Source organism: Balearica regulorum, chromosome 1 (genome assembly GCF_011004875.1).
Source record: "Balearica regulorum gibbericeps isolate bBalReg1 chromosome 1, bBalReg1.pri, whole genome shotgun sequence".
Lineage (NCBI taxonomy): Eukaryota > Metazoa > Chordata > Aves > Gruiformes > Gruidae > Balearica > Balearica regulorum.
This window is the reverse complement of record NC_046184.1, coordinates 207933661-207950409: the sequence shown is the minus strand read 5'-3', so window position 1 is coordinate 207950409 and position 16749 is coordinate 207933661. Positions and strand designations below refer to the sequence as shown.

General features: G+C 39.1%; 1 protein-coding gene across 1 annotated transcript in view; it reads left to right on the top strand.

Moving 5' to 3' along the window:
- The window catches only part of FAT3 (FAT atypical cadherin 3), a 353905-nt gene that overhangs the window by 231802 nt on the left and 105354 nt on the right, over positions 1-16749 (top strand). Inside the window, 3 exon segments of the mRNA XM_075742391.1 lie at positions 10255-10569; positions 12070-12280; positions 12711-12779. Of these exon segments, the coding sequence (XP_075598506.1) occupies positions 10255-10569; positions 12070-12280; positions 12711-12779 (595 nt within the window).

Below are 16749 nucleotides of genomic sequence, written 5' to 3'. Positions count from 1 at the left end.
CAGAGTCCTAATGCACCCATCAGGGAAGGGGCTGATGGCTCTCATCCTTGGTCACCAGAACAGTTACCTGAATTTCAGTTTCACGTCTTTTGTACTAGACGTAATACCCAAGCCCATTTTCCAGGTTGAGTTTTCAAAGCTGGAAACTGAATTTGGAAAAGGTAAAAAAGTAGTCCAAGACTATGAGTTTTGCTTCAAAATCAGAATCTGCATTTTTTTCCCTATGTATAGTCCCATGCTGATTATCAACCAGCTTGTAAAATTGACCCCATGTCAATGCAAACTGGATAGTAGATATTTATAGGACACTTAGAATTGAAGACAAGTGGAGATTGAGATAATAAGGCTTGTCTGTGTTGCCTATTAGATGAAACTGTGATTAAGGACGGCCCAATTAATGCCTATTATCTGTCTAAAATTAATTTGTCACAGAAAGTTGTGAAGTGGGCACCAAGAAGTCAAGTAGAATTTTTTATTGCTAAAATCAAAGTGATTATTGACTTGATTTAATTTAACCTGGTCTGACAAAAACAGGATGGTATTGTTGTTATAGAAAACTGCCTTGGGAAGAGCCCCAACAACCAACTTCCTTATTCATGTTTCTCTCCTTTACCTTATTTTACTTAATTTTCATACTGATTTTCTGAGTATTTTTATACTGCTTTGTATTATATTTTAGGATGTAGTCCTCACCTGACTGGGAAAATTATGTTATTCATACATGTAGGAGTAATTGCTATCATATTGTCCTCTAAGTTGTTTAAAATTTTACTTTGCCCCTCATTGCTAACCAAAGAAACTTCTGTCAAAAACTCGAGTATCACGAAAAACTCATGTCTTCATTTTTTCCTTCTAAATTGATGAACACAGTCATAGCAGTCTTGCAGAGTGACAGTTCACTAAAGCCAGATAAATTTCTGAGGCCTAAAAATGCCCGTTTTTGCCATTTGCAAATTTAGAATATCTCTACAGGATCAAAAATTAGGAACAGACCGTACCCCGTAAAGGTCTGATTTTATATACTTTCTACCTGGCTAAGAAATCCATTTTTTATTAATCAGGTTTTTAACTTGTAAGCTTTATTTTGAACATAAAACTGTAGAAGCTTCATTTTTTACCTTGAAAAAACTAAATTGCATTTAAATGTCAGAGACTACTCTTCAGGCTATCAGCTATAAAACTATCTTTGAAATGTTTTACATGTATGCGTGGATGGAGAACATTCATTATTTCTTGCTCATTATGAAAAAATAGTGTAAGATGGAAATCGGATGTTTTCAGCAATTTTTGTTGGGACACAAAATCTTTTACCTTGAGATCACTGGTTCTGGCTTTGCTTACATATTGATCTAAAGCTTGTTGATAAGTGATGAATTCTATGGTAGGGATTTGGGATTTTTTTTGGAGGAGGAGCAAAGTAACATACTATCTGTAGTGAAATTGCAAAATTCCTCACCAAAATTGTAGTTGCACGATGCATTTTCCTTCAGTGGCCAAAACATCTTAAGAAATTTCCCCCTCCTCTGACTTGGGGACCTGCCATTCCTCTCCTTGTTTTGCCCTCTCACTGCCATCACTCATTAACCATCTGCCTTTTAGGGGATTTTGTTTTCTTTCAGCAGTTCATTTGAAACTCTGATTATTTCAGTATCCCTGTTCGTAGCACAGATGCACGAACAGTTTATTGACGGGTGAAGGTGGCTGCAAACCGATGACAGGGGAAGAACAAATGGCTGGAGGAGGAGCTGGAGATGGGGCTGGATGCATCTTAATCTGCCTTTCTGCGGGAGACAAGGTGGTGTCATCCTCCGTTAGCACAACCACGTGCTGCTGCTTAGAGCAACTTAAAAAAAAAAAAAAAGTTATCTTTCTTTTGAAAATACTTGGTTCTGTTTCATAAGACAGTGTAGATCTTGGGTGCAGTGTACCTATAAAGTAAGTAAGCTTAAGGAATTACAGTGTATATCTTTCATCTCATTGGTGGCCAAATGAATGTATTATCTCCTAAGTAAGAACAATATTGTTTCAAGACTGACCATCACAGAGCCTCAACTAAGGGCGTTTCATCCAACATTGGAAGGCACTGGCTGTCAGCGTGACAAAAATTGTTTAAAAGTCAGTTTTAATATTATAGTTTAGGAGAAAAGAATATATTTCCTTTGAATATTGAAAGTTTTATTTGAAGTTATTACTCTGTTGTAACAGAAACTGCATGCCACAATATTTCTAAGGGCATGCAGAGCAAGCTCCTTTGTACTATGTCTTTTCTTAGAGTAAGTTCCACAGCGTGCACCGCGTTAGCATGAGGCAGGGCTGCTGACTTACTGCAAAATAGATGGAGGGCTATTGCCACACACAGGAAATCACCTGCACCAAACTGGAGAGTTTCTGCTAAAAGAGTCGCTGTACCTTAATTTCCAATCAGTTTGATATATCTGGGGACCTATACTACAAGCTGATACAGCTGCACACCAGAGCACGGATGTAAAGTGTGTATCGTTTTGCTGCTTGATTAATTAACTCCACGGTGACTAGTACTATAGCTTGATTAAATTTTGGCAATATATCAGCATATATTTTTGAGCATAGCCTTTCTGCTGATAGTTAAAACATAACAAATTATTAATATCAGGGAAAAAATCTTGGAAATATGGATAAAATCTTATGTCTTTATTAATAGCCAGAATGGTTTTCTCACTAGGACACAATTACATATATTGACTGGTCTAGTAGTAAAAAAGAAGATTTGGGACATGTAACGATCTTCATAATTTTGAGGAGACTTTGAAGAAGGTGTTTGATTTCTACTTACAGTGGAGATAAAAATCAAGTGACTTTTATGGATAGAAAATGAAGGGTAGTTGAATATCTGAGAAAAGGGCAGTGCAGTGAGCATCGAAGTTGATGCACACCTCTTCTGAAACACAAAAACTGAGAGGTTCTGTATTTCCTGAGTGCTGAAATAAGAATTTTGGAGAAGGGCGTTAGCTGCAAAGGTAGATCTGATATAGATGAATTTATCAACAGTTGATCACAGGTGTTTCTTACATGAGAAAAGCAAAATCCACAAATGGCTGAAGTAGATATTCAGTTATGAATGGAATTACAATTGACATAGAGATTACTCCTAACATTAAACTGCCTAAATATCTTAATTTGCAAGCTTTATGTTATTTAAAGCTGCTTGAAATGAAATATTCTCGGATTTGATGACTCCTCATTTTCTGTTCACTAAACTCTTTGATTGTAATCTTCACTATCAGCAGGAGCTAAACACCTTCTTCAAAGTTTACTGTGAAGATCAATATGCAACTTTCATCCTCTTTCTCTTTTAGAGGCTATGGGGGTAGTTGTACTTCTGTTTAGTAATAGGTTGTTCTTAAAGAGGTTCCATATGCCTATAAAAATTATTTTTAAGCAGTCACGTATCAGTCTTTATCTTGGTTGTAAGGTGTTAGTCTGAAAGTCGTTAAATGTCCTTGGATAAAGATATTATCAGAGGACTGTTTTGGGGTATATTCTTCTGCTTTCCAATTTTTCTTCATTATATGCTGGGGTAGTGAGATTCTTTGTTGTAGCCTCATGAACAAAGAAGGGAAGTCCTTGATGTATTCAAAAGACCTTTACAGTTGTTATTTGGAGACTAAGGATGATGTTCCTGCTATGAGCGTCTCAAATTTTCCAATCTTCTAGTTACAAACTTTACAAACTGCTTAACATGGGATATGATACCTGCAGAGTTTCAGGCACCACTTCTGATGGTGCCATTATCACCTTGAAGGTCAGGAAAAGCCCTAGCTGAGCAATGCTTTTTCTTACCAGATGATTTCTGCTGAATCATAAGTGATTACACACTACTGTTAGGCAGTAGAAGTGAAGATTTTTTGTATTTAACAACTCCACCAATGCGTGTAGGAGGCACGTTTGGAGTTCTGGAAAGTGATCAGCTTAGGGTCTCTTCTGGGCCTGTTTTATGTACAGTTTGTCAAAAGGAAAATTATATGAACTTGACACTCCTGAGGACTAGAGTTGTCTTTTTACTTAGTGAAAAGAAGGGGAAGATACTTTCTGAGATTGCCTAAAGGAGTTTCTTTTAACATAGGACAGGCTGCTCTGTTGTCCTGAGAATTTCATGGAGTAATGGTTGGGTCTGCACATATCTTAGCATGTATCAATTCAAGAATATTATCAATACAACTGGGTGCACAAAGCTTGCCAGAAGCTCCAAACTGTAATGAACTTTAAAAGCAATGCCCATGGAAAATTACTATTTTTCTTTTAGAGAGTCACTGTCAAGAGCTATGCAGATCCTTCCTTCTATTGCTACAAAAGCTAAAATACAAGCCTTAAGTTTCTTTTCAGAGTTTATGACTCCTGTTTACTGTTTCAGTTTTCAAAAATCTCATAGAATAAAGTGTGTCACAGAATAAATGTAGTAGTAGCAGAAGTATTTCTGGACCTTTAAGTTACCCATTCTGATATTTCACTCTGCCAGGTCATTTGGTTACCATCTACTGATCTCAGTACTGTGAGTGTGACAAAACTTAAGATTTGAAGCCTCTAAGCCTTTCTTCAGTACGGTCTTCTAATATTTAGGTTTGCAGATACTGCAGGGAGCTTTTAACTCCAAATGAAAAAGCCTGCCTTCCTTCCTTCCTGTCTTTTGGCTATACAGCATTGAAATTACCTGATGTCATCGTTAATTCTCAAATGGTTTAACAGACCATTATGCATCATTTTCCAGCTTGAATGTGGCTGGAAGCCATTGACTTACCTAATCAGCCACCTAGAGTGTTTGTGTCAGTAATAATCTGTATTTAAAATGTACTCTAAATTATTTATTTCTTATAGCTGGCCAAAGTGAATGTATTAATTTTTTTTATGATTGAAAACAAAAGTTCCCAAATTAGCACGTTGTAAAGGAAATAAGGAAAGAGGGATCATATTGATACGATTGGCACTCTTTCCTACAAGAAGTGTTTAAGTAATTTGTCTTTTGGGACAGCACTGCATTCTATTAGGATAAGTGAAATAAGCAGCTGCCCACTTCTTTTCCACAATTGCCAAATAAAGGATTAGAAGGAGAAGGCATCTAGTTTACTACAGCTAACTCAGGATTTACTTTGAACTGGAAAAAAAAAAAAACCAAACCTTTTTTTTTCTCTCCTGTCTATCCTTGAGTTATGCTGCCTCCACTTTGTAGCAATAATCTGACATGTAGTTCAGTAATATAGTGCATTTCAGAAAAATATTTCCTTGTAAGAATTCAGCTGCGAATTTAGTCTCTCTCTGAAGTAGGCAGAGATAGTAATTCAGTGTATTTGACTTTAAAGTTCCATTCATCCTTCAATGAGCTCTCCTTTATAATCTTTTATTTCTCTTACTTGGGCTGAATTCCAGAGGCTCTTACAATAGGTATTGCAGCTCGTTTGCGCATTGGCAGAAGAAACAAACCCATTAGTCACTAACAGCAGGGGTATGCCTCAGCTCTCAGGCTCCCTTTGATCATTTTTCTGTCTCCAGTAACTCAACCAGATTCTCTTTTCTAAAGTTTTCTGAAGCAAAATTGGCTTTTGTGGTTGGGGGAAGGGAGAGACTTTTACCTGAAGCCTTCGTTACACGCGCTCCTCAGGTGAGACGCAGGCATCTCGGCTCACTCTTTTTGCATTAAGCAGTATCACATGAATGAAAATAAACAAGCAAGTGTGACATCTTCAGCATTTTGCAATGCTAATGACAGTAATGTGGCAGTTCCTCTTAACTTAGAAATTGGGTAGGCTGAGTACTTCCTCCTGCCAAAGCATGATATGGAAGAAGATTCTCGTTCTTCTTGAGGCTTGATAATTCACATTAAACACCTGCTGATTGTCTTGTTATACTTGTTAAAGTAAGATCCCTGCTAGCTACTCTCTCCAACTGAGTTAATAATTATCTTGGAAGTCATATGCTTTTGTTAATGAGACTCAATATTGTACTTTTAATTCAGGAGGGTGGTCCTCACAGTTGCATTCGTATTCTGAAAAAATTCAAGAGCTAATCCTTCTTCAGTTAAGTGTCACAGTCCAATTCATAGGAGTGATTGTCTCAAGGTAAAATTATTTTTGTCATCAGCACTGAGGTCCGCTGGACTGACACTGTGTTTTAGCCAATACTTTCACAGTAGAAGTCTCCTCCATGCCTTCTCCGTGGTCATAAAAAGAAAAAAAAAAAAAAATGATATCTAACATTCCAGCTGTTGCACGTTAACAATTAGTGTTGACCTTGTTTTTCACTGAGAAGGTCCACTGCTGTGGAAATCTCTTTGTAGTTGGTCTGTGGGCTTGAACATAGACATGAATATGACAGAGTATGGTTCAGTAAAGTCATAAACATTAAAACCAATGGATGAATGCGGATACCTGACAGAGTATTCCTCATTTTATGAAGAGAACTGTAGTGGAACTGTCTGTAGGTTGTGGGAAAACAGCAGTGATGCTTAGGAGTTTACCATGAATGTGGTATATAAAGTTCCTATGATTCTTGCTGTCTGATGCTATCAGACCCCATTAAACATGTCATTATATTCCTTTTAAGATATTCCACCCTTGGTGGCTGGACCCATCTCAGGTTGCACATGGGTAAGAAGCAGTGTGTCTGCACCCGTTGGTGCCTGGACACTAGACTCAGCACAAAGACTGGAGAAGGTGTTCAGCATTTAGGAAGGCACATGCTGACCAAGCAGCCACTCCTCATCTCCTCTGGGAAAGCTTTAATTCTGGTCCTCACCATTTCCCCATCTTGATTACTGTGAGATTCACCTCTTGTTGGGTTTTTGATGGCACAGCTTTACAAGCGTATTTTGAGACAGTTTGTCATTCATCTATATCACCTTTCTTTGTTTTTTTCCCTACCATGCCATCTGCACATCTGTAAACAAAAGGACCTCACTGGTCCTGAATTACAGCATCTCTCCTGGCAAGCTCCCCTGTGCCTTGCACATCTGCCTTTCACATTTCCAGAGATACCAGCTGGAATTAGCTTTTGTATCTTTGTCCTACAACTTCCCAACCTCCCTCCCCTCCCTGGTTACTTTTCACTGTAATTTCCAGCTGTTTAAGGATTTTGCTGAAAACTGTGGTAATGCTTGAATCAAAAATTCCCTTGTTAGAGGGCCCCCTAAGTGCTGGTGTGATACAGTGTTTCTGATGGAAAATGGTGTGGCTGAACGACCTCTCTGGTCCTCCCCATTTTGTCTGGGAACAATTTTGAACTGACAGCAATTTATTACTTTTTTTTAATGTGTTGTCGTGGAATTTTTTTTTCTGTAGGGTCAGAAGCAATTTTTTGCAGGTCTTTTACCCTGTTTATAGCTGGAGACCTGAAAAAGCCCAGACTGGGGTCTGGCTGATGGAGCAGAAAAGAGGGGTCAGCCAGGGCGTGTATTTACAGTTAGGGAAATAATCACATCGCTGGTGTGAGGGCGGCTTAATTAATTAATTTACATGCCTGCGAAGAGGGAGCTTTAACTCACACTTCAGCTCCCGTGTCTGGCACTCAGAGCTTTTCGAGCGGAGCTGGAGCCTGTCATTTTGAAAAGTTTTGAGTGTCACCCAGAGAAAAAGACTTAGCTGGTACATCATAACATTTTCCTCTCTGGGGACGTAAAGTTTTAGACAGAGTAGAATTGACTAACTTCAGGCCTTCTATGTTAATTTCTGTTAATTAGCTGCCATTTCGTGTTATAGCCGTTACTATTTTCAATTAGCTGTCAGCAAATATTTTCAGTGCAACTTTTCTGTTATTGAATGGATTTCCCACAAGTTTGGACTTACAAAAACAAACATGTATTTACTGCCACAACACCACGATAGTCAGGATTTCAGCAGTAACCTAACAAACTGTGAGACTGTGTAGTGGTAAGGCAGGAGGACAGCTTAGCTTCTTGAGCAGACTCTTGACTTAAGTAGGCTTGTCATCATAGTCACTTGACTCTTTATACCACTGTGGTTTGCAGAGATTATTTTATCATTATTAGTTGTAAACCTTTTATGTCCTCCCCACACTTTCTTTCATAGATGACTGCTAGCAGGTTGAAGAAAACGTCTTTTTTTTTTGTGAAAGCTGAGCGATGTTCTATGCAGAAAACAAGAGTTTCCTGAACCTAGCTAGTACTTTCTATGCATTAAGAAATTTACCCCCAAAAAAACCATTTTGTTGATATTTTTGACCAGTGTTTAAATAAGTGTGTCATCATCTCTGTTTCTGTATACTACAGTCGGTACCGTCTGGCATCATTGATTATTTTATCTGTGGAGTCAGCAGAAATCCTGAAAAAGGTTTTTCTTTGTTAACCTGTGCTCTTGCCGAGAGCTTAGCCAGTTTAACTGGAGCAGAACAGAAACAAAGGGGATCAGCCTCTAAGTGGGACAAAAGTTATTTATTGCTGAAAGTCTGTAACAGGAGAATTGGCAGAATTGGCTTTTTGTTTGCTGCAGAAGCTCTGAAGTTCTCCCGGAGCGGTGAAGTGGAGAGGCTGAGGTCCCCGGCGGTGTTGCTCTCACCGGGTGGAAAGGCAGATTCGCCACCATGTGTGCAGCCTTTCGGTGTTATAAATGCTATTTTGGAAAGTGTAGTGAGTGGGAACTGGATGGCTGCGTACACTGGTAATGAGCTGCGGGTCCTCTTCCCACACCCCCTCGCCGGTGACTGACAGATGGCACGTTGGTGGCGTTGCGGCACGGGGATGGTCCCCGTCCGGCTCTCAGCAGACAGCCATCCCTGTCACGAGGCGGCGATCCCAACAAGTGAGAATTGCCAACCCTGGTGACAGCCTACGTGTCGTTGGGAGGACAGGCTCCACTCTCCAAATGAGTTACGGGCTGATTTGGGGGATTTTACGTTGCCACTATGTACTGCCATACCATTTATTTTGCTGTAAATAAGGGGTTTCAGTCCCTAAGGCTGTCAGTCTGCTTCCTTCACCTGCATCAGGTTTTAAAAGTGCACTTAAATACAGGAAATGGAAGAGGTTGTTTACCTTTCTTATAGAAAATGCTGTGGCTTTTCTGCAGATCTCAGTACTAAATCGGGGTTACCATAAGTTTAGACTTCTTGTCACAAAGCGGGGACAATGGCCAGGGATATTATTCCCAGAAAATTATGCTTTGCCTAAGGATTGGACATCAGGACTCTATGATTTGCAAGTGAACGCAGAAACATTTAAGGAAAAATAAAGCATCGAGGAGTTCACCAGCAAAGCAATCAATGTGCAATGATTGGTGTGAGCAGGGAAGGGTGTGTAATACCTTAGCTCATTATCATCAAAAATTGCTACTGTAGGAATTGGTATGTTAGCATGTGTAGCTGAAAGCGAAATTTGAACTTCTTTCATGCAAACAGAAGTAACTTTCTGCCTTATTTCTTTCTCTTTAAAAAATGCAATCGAAATATTGAGGGAGAAGTTTGAAACATATTGATTACATTTTGAAGGCATATTATTAAATCTCTTGAGTGCTTGTTGATCTTGGATCATTTCATTTTCACAGTATTTCAGACTGAAAATTATTAGTAATTCTGTTTAAGTTTCAGCTAAATTACTAATTAACTTCTGTCTCAAAGATTTTATTTCTTACGTGTTTCTGGCAGCGCAGTGTACTCTTTACACAATGCAGCAGAATTTTTTTGCTACCTGCCTCTCTCTGCCCCTTACAATCATATAAAGCAGTTTTGGAATTAATGAGCTGTCAAATCTCAGGTAATGAATGAAAAGAACTGACAGAAATTCTTTTGTTGTTTAAGAAATTCCAAATAATTAATAGGAAAAAAGTGACAGAGATTCTTTTAGTGTTTAAGAAGAAATGCATCTTTCAAATTCATTGTGTGACTGAAGAAATTTTAAAATATGTTTGCAAAAAAGAAAGGATTCAGCTTAATGGGTTAATTCTAGTTCTCTCTTCTGAGATAAACTTGCAGAATTTGAGATAAAAAGATTTTATCTTTTGAGAAATAGATTTCTAATCCTCAGGTTCCCCATTCCAGGTTCATCTCAAAAGTAAAAAAAATCTTCCTGATTCTTTTATTTGCCATTGTGGGCGTATTTGAGTTAGGCGCTAGCATTGCTATAGTGAGCATGTCTTGTGTACAGAGGAGACTATATAAACTGCAGGTTAGGTTTGGGGAGGGAGGGGTGTTTCCTTATGTTTTATGTTTTTTTCCAATTTATGAAGTCCTGCTGTACCCATTCAGAATAATGCCTCTGCTGCTGTTGTTTTTCAGGTTACCGTCTCAGATGGGGGCACCTCTCCCAAGCAGTCCTCCGTTTGGGTGGTGGTCCAGGTTCTGGATGAGAATGATAACAAACCTCAGTTTCCAGAGAAAGTCTATCAGATCAAGCTGCCAGAGAGGGACCGTAAGAAAAGAGGGGAGCCGATCTACAGAGCTTTTGCTTTTGACAAAGACGAAGGTCCTAATGCAGAAATCTCCTACAGCATTGTGGATGGAAATGATGATGGGAAATTTTTTATTGATCCCAAAACAGGGATGGTTTCTTCCAGAAAGCAGTTCACAGCAGGGAGTTATGACATCTTAACAGTAAGTGCTCTTCCATTGACATATGAGCCCGTGTGGTTTAGAAACAGGCCCACTTGTATAAAGAGTGATATATGACTGTGTTTAAACTATGACCTGTATGGTTTGACCAAGGTCAAAAAAAGAAAGAATAAAAGATGGTGGTGCTGATGCAAAGTAATATAAGACTTGAATGTGCACTCTTCATCTACAGCAATAAGGCCGTAAGTCGTAGTTAAGGAGTTGACAGAAACATGTCAGAGGTCCATGCTCTGGCCTGTAGTAAAGGTAGCGATGTCGCTTCCAGTAATGGGTCTCTGTTGGGATACCTTCGTAGGGTTGAAAACTGACAGGAAAATGAATAAATGTCAAAATACTGAGAAATACCTAGTAATCAGTGTAGAGCACCCTTTGGGTGAGTGATTGCCTTTCCCTGTGCCGAGCTGGAAGTCACGTCTGGGATCTGGCCCTTATTATAATGCAACAGCTGAAGGTTTTCTACCTTGAAACTGCTCATCACACCCTCAGCATCTTTTCACTAAGGGCCTGCCCGCCTTGGATGGAGTGTTAGCACCAAACCCACTTAACATATTTCCAGAGAAAGAAGTAAAGTATGGTATTTCAGGAAAATATTTCCCATTTAAACCAGCATAGTAACAGCATATTTACACCAGTGGTCCTATATAGCCAGAAACATTTCCTTTAGTTTTAAAAGAAAAACCCTTTGACTGACATTGGTGTTGCCCACCAAAGCACCCATTTTGTAACCTACATTCTCCCTTTCCTTATACCCAGTGTTTATTGCTGCTCATCTTGTCCTTTCTGTGCTAAAACCATAAAGCATGCCAGGAAAATAGCAAGTGTAACCATCCCTCTAGAGGACATTATAATAAAAAGAATTAGCACCAAGCTGGGCAACTCTTAATGAGCACAACAGAGATGAGAAAGCAAGGAAAATAAATATGGCAAAAATTTAAATTGTATTTGTTTTGGAGAATGGAGGAAATGATCTGAAACTTATTTAACTCAATTAAAGAGCCTCAAGAAGGCAATGTAAGGAATATCAATCTTATCTGCAACACAGCTGCCATTTAAAAGCAATCAAACATGGTCTGGGTGAGCATGTGTCACAAGTGCACGACGTCCCACAGGGTCGTTATAAAGCTCCCAGCGCTGCTGCAAGAGGGAGCTGGGTGGAAGGTGAAATCGGAGAGGGAAGCTGGTTCTGGAGAGGAGGATCCGTGTGGGGAGCGCTTGAATTGCATCTCCAGGAGGCCTCGCACCAGTATTTCTAAAACAAAACATTTCAGTTTGAAATCAGTCTTTTCAGTAAAAAGTCAAAGTGTAATGGGAAAAAAATGAGAATTGAGAAAGAAGTGCTTATCTCCCTCTTTTTTTCATGGGATTTTACATAGAGGATTAAAAAGGCCATTTTCCAAGCCGGAATAGTCATGCGATAGAATTAGGTCTGAACTGCCAAGCTGTGATGCTCAGTCTGAGTCCTCTTTTCTTCGTACCTGCCAGATAAAAGCAGTGGACAATGGCCGGCCCCAAAAATCTTCAACTGCACGCCTGCATATTGAGTGGATAAAAAAGCCTGCGCCCTCGCCCGTGCCCCTGACTTTCGATGAACCCTTTTACAACTTCACCATCATGGAAAGCGATAAAGTGACAGAAATCGTTGGGGTGGTCTCTGTGCAGCCATCTAACATTCCTCTCTGGTTTGATATTGTCGGTAAGTTGGGAGGCAGTGGCGTACGGAGGAAGCTTCAGAAGCAAAGCATATGGATGTGTGGTTTTGAGAGCAAGAAAACTAACCGTGAACTGTGCCCCCCCCACCCCCCAATTAAACCCACTTTCGTAATGCTGAAATGAAAATTCTATTTTAATATAGTTATAATAATAATAATATTCCTGCTTTTGTTATGACTCCTTAGCTAAGCTGAATAAAGAGCGCTGTATGGCTGAATTGTTTTTTTTCATACTATGTTATTTACTGCAATCTTAATGTTGTCTGTCATTTAAATTCTATTGTCATACTTTGCTAATCTCATTTCTAAATGTATTTATGGTACTTAGACTTGCTGTCCCTCATTTCTCTCTTTCTTCACCTTTTTTTCTGCATTCTGTTCTTTTTTTTCTGCTTCCGACTGCCCTGCTTCAAGGTGGCAAGCATGCTCGAGAGATGTTCTATATTCTACAGACAGCTTGTGGGCAGAACTGTTCAACAGAAGGTACCCTTAGTGCAAACACATTTGCTAAAATACAACTATCCAGGCTGCCTTTTATTTTTGCAAGTTCTTTGAGACAATTTATATTACAACTTTCATAAGTGCCTGTGACAGGATGCAATGCGACACATGGATGTGCTGCGTTTCTTTCTATGACAGCTTTTACCGTATTTGTGTCCAATTATTATCATTTTATTCACGGATTTTCCACAGTTTATCACAAATAATTAATTCAAACTTTTCACAGTCCAGTGCCATCCATTTAACTGTGAAACAGAATGGGATGCATCAACATATGGGTTACAAATGAAGCCACCAAAAGTATGTCTTGAATGCAAGCTGAAAAAAGAGAAATGTGTTTTGATGTGAGATTTCAACCACAAAATTGCCTTACATAAAATTACTTATAAAAATAGGGAGGGGGAAATATCCTTAGCAAAGAGGAGGAGAAGCCGTAGTAGTGGTCTTAAAAACGCAGGGAAATCCCACTAAGGATGTAGTTGCCCAAAAGACAGGGAGTAGAGGGTCTCACGTGGTTGCAGTGGAGAAACAGGAGTCAGTGTTCCTAAAAATTGTTTTCCTGCTTCTGCTGCTGATTCAGTTACGTTATTTAAAATAAGTAAGTCATTTAACATCTCCAAAATGAGACTTTCCCCAGCAGCACAACAACCCTGCAAAGTTATTGTGCTACTTAGTAATTGCAGATACTTGTGCGTAACGTTTGTATACCTTTGGATGTAAAACACTGTGTCTGCACAAAGAGGTGTTATTTAAATGAAGGGTTATAAAGCAAATACTGTATGAAAGATTAGAGAAAGAATAAAGCCTTTGCTGGAGACTTAGTGGAAAGGGTGCATCAGCAGTCTTTATTTACAGGGATTGAGCCTGGCTCTCATTTCAGCATAGCTATTTGCGAATGGGTTTAGCCAACAGGAAGGAAAAGGACCACAAGAGAAAGGGTCTGTCAGAGTCGTTTTCATCCACCTTTTATTGCCAATTTGTGCAGATGAAAGACAGAAGCAGCAACATTTCCTCTTTGAATTTGTAGCACGGTTTCTGATGTACCAACCACATTAAAATTGAACCCAAAGCTATTATAATATTCTAGGGCTCCTGCTGGCCCCTGGGGAGGGACACCATAGGTTTCCTGCAGTTTTCCTCCTATTCCCTTGGTTGTTTCAGTATGCTACATGCAATTTACTAGCTAATGTTTACATTCCCTTTCTCTTCCTCACTGACCCTAACTTTCCTCCCAGGAGAAATCCATCTTTATTGATGTTATTGACACTTTTTTCCCGTTTGAACCTTTTGCTGGACTCCTCTGCCTTTCACAGCCTTTTGGTCCTTTCCTGGACGATTTCACAAACTCTCATTAAAATGCTGCCTGTGTTAAGCACTGAGAGAAGTCCCCGCTCTTCCGCTGCGTTCTTTTACATTATTAGAGTCGCTTGCAATCAAGCAACACCTTATAATAATATTTCATTTTTGCCTACCAAACAGAGATCATAGGGAGAGCATTTTGAAATTTAAGCCTTAAATTTGTCATTTAATGTGACCTTTATGGCTAAAATAGTTCAAATGGTTTAGAAGATTTTTGTTATTTAAACAATTCTAATGGTTTCCCTATAGGCTGTAGCTCCTGATGCTGCAAGATGCTGCATCACTGCAGAGGGTCATGGAGACAGAGCTTCCCTAGACTTAATGAGAAATCGGTAACCCTGACCATCCAGTTTGGTACTGTTACCAGATGAAGGCTGTCATTAAATATTACTGCTGTTATAAATAATAGCACTAGCAACAGCACCCATTTCTACAACAGGAATAGCCAACAGTCCCAGGCACACAGAAGACCTTGTTGTTCTGGACACTCTACATACAAGGTGCAAAAACAAAACCCACCCCAAGAGGTTTATAGACAGAATACTGTATATTTAGATTATCTTTGATGCCTTAGTCAGTGCCAGTATCAAAACCACTTTTTCTCCTTGTTCCTCAACATCATCATGTGAAAAAGATGTTGATAGTTTCCTTTTGGGAGAACGTTGAGGTCTAGTGCTGAAAAGCCCAATGAAAGACATTGGTTATTAGTAGAAGTTAGTTTTTGTGATGAAAAGCTGTATGGGACTGCTGATGCAAGAGGTGGGGTTTTTGCTGCTGTAAAACCTAGACCTGATCCTGCTCCATCTGGTATTTTGTGATTTTGGACCTCCGTGCACAGTTCACAGTAAGGTCAACAAAAGCCCTGAAGGCTTATGTAGAGGCATGGTTTAATACAGAGTTTGCAGGTTGACCTTTATGTTTATGACCTTTTCAAACTAAATGGGCATTGGAATTCCAGAGGACCTCTTTTTTAATGCATAACATGCACTTTCTCCCAGCTAAAAAAAAAAGAGCGAGGTTGAAGTTTGGCTATGTAGTATTCTGTCTGCCTAACTTCAGCATCTAATTTGCAGCTAAATTATATACACTGTAAATAACTGTTTAAGTTCTTGAGTTAATCAGCTCCAAGAGAGGAAGGTGCCTTGCAGGTAGGGAGATCATCTTCCCCCGATGGACTAGAGAGGAACAGGATGCTTGCCTGGTTTTTTGTTTGTTTGTTCAATTGGGAATGGTTGCGATGTCACCTGGTTTCTGTTTTCAGACTGCATTCAACACCATTCTCAGTTCATGGAGATCCCACAATGTGAAAGACATGAATGTAGGTTGTTTCAGTTATGTTAAATTTCTTCAGCCATTTATGAGAAACTATTTTTCAATGGGAACTCCAGAATAAGTCAGAGCTCTTTATTTCTCCCAGGTAAATTGAGCCCTCTCTGTCTCTTCCTTTGTTAGTGGTGGGAATGGTGTGATGACTACTTTGACACTGGAGCTAAGCTGCATGGTGCTAGTTTTTGCTTAAGTAGCATGTCGCACAACATCTCTCTGATTCTCCAAACAGGCCTCCCTCTGCCTTTCCTTCTTTCCCCAGTCTATGCCTTTATAAAAGCAGCCAAACTTTAAAAGCACATCAGAACTTATTATCAAGGGTGCTTAAATGTCAATAATTTTAAGATATATTCATTTTAATTAATTGTCCATTTATTTCACAGTGCTGAAATTTTTTGTTGATGTCGAAAACATGTAGCTCCCCAGCCTCCTTTGAATTATCTTCTCCGAGAACTAGCTAAAATGCCTTTCTGATTTCTTTTCTGCTTTTTATGCCCTTACCTTCGGCTTCTTAGCAGCAAACCCAAGCCTTTGCCTCTTCTTACAATAGTTTTATCTGAAAATTCAGTCTGCATTATTTTCTTCTTAGCATGATATAGTATATAAGAGAATAAATATTTGCATGTTATGTTACTAACATTTATTATGTTATGATTAACAATAATCTGTAGTTGAATTTGTGTTTCTTGAGCCAGTTACTAAGTTTATTTCATCTTTTTTGAAAACAGAAAAATTGGAAATTTTGACTCTGCTTCTTTTCCTGAAAATCCTAGAGATACTTCAGACTCACTCTTGAATTTCAGGGTGAATAGTTTTCTGCATTTTCTTCTTATTCTCTGCTCTGAGCAATGCAAGAATTGTAGAAATTGGCCCAATCTATCATCACTGTCCTTGGTGGTGTTAGTTTACTTTGGGGCAAGACAAGTAAGAATCCTCTCTTCCCTGAAAAAATGTGCTTTAGAGTATTATTCTCTAAATTAGATCATATCCTGTATTTCTCTTCTTCTCCACTTCTCTACCATGGCATGGTAGACCATGTGAGACTTGTGTTAAGATCTCAATATATCCTGGCTTTATTAAGTTTGGACATGGACCATGTGTGCTCTTTGATGTCTACTAGTGAAGGAAGACTCTTGCCAGGTTTTAGCTGTATTTGGTTTGGGGATGTCCTCCAGAGTTCAGTGTGATCCATCTTTACATCTAAGACTGAACAAGGCTGATTCTCCACAGTCATCAGATATTTCTGAGGGGTATATTCAATCCCACT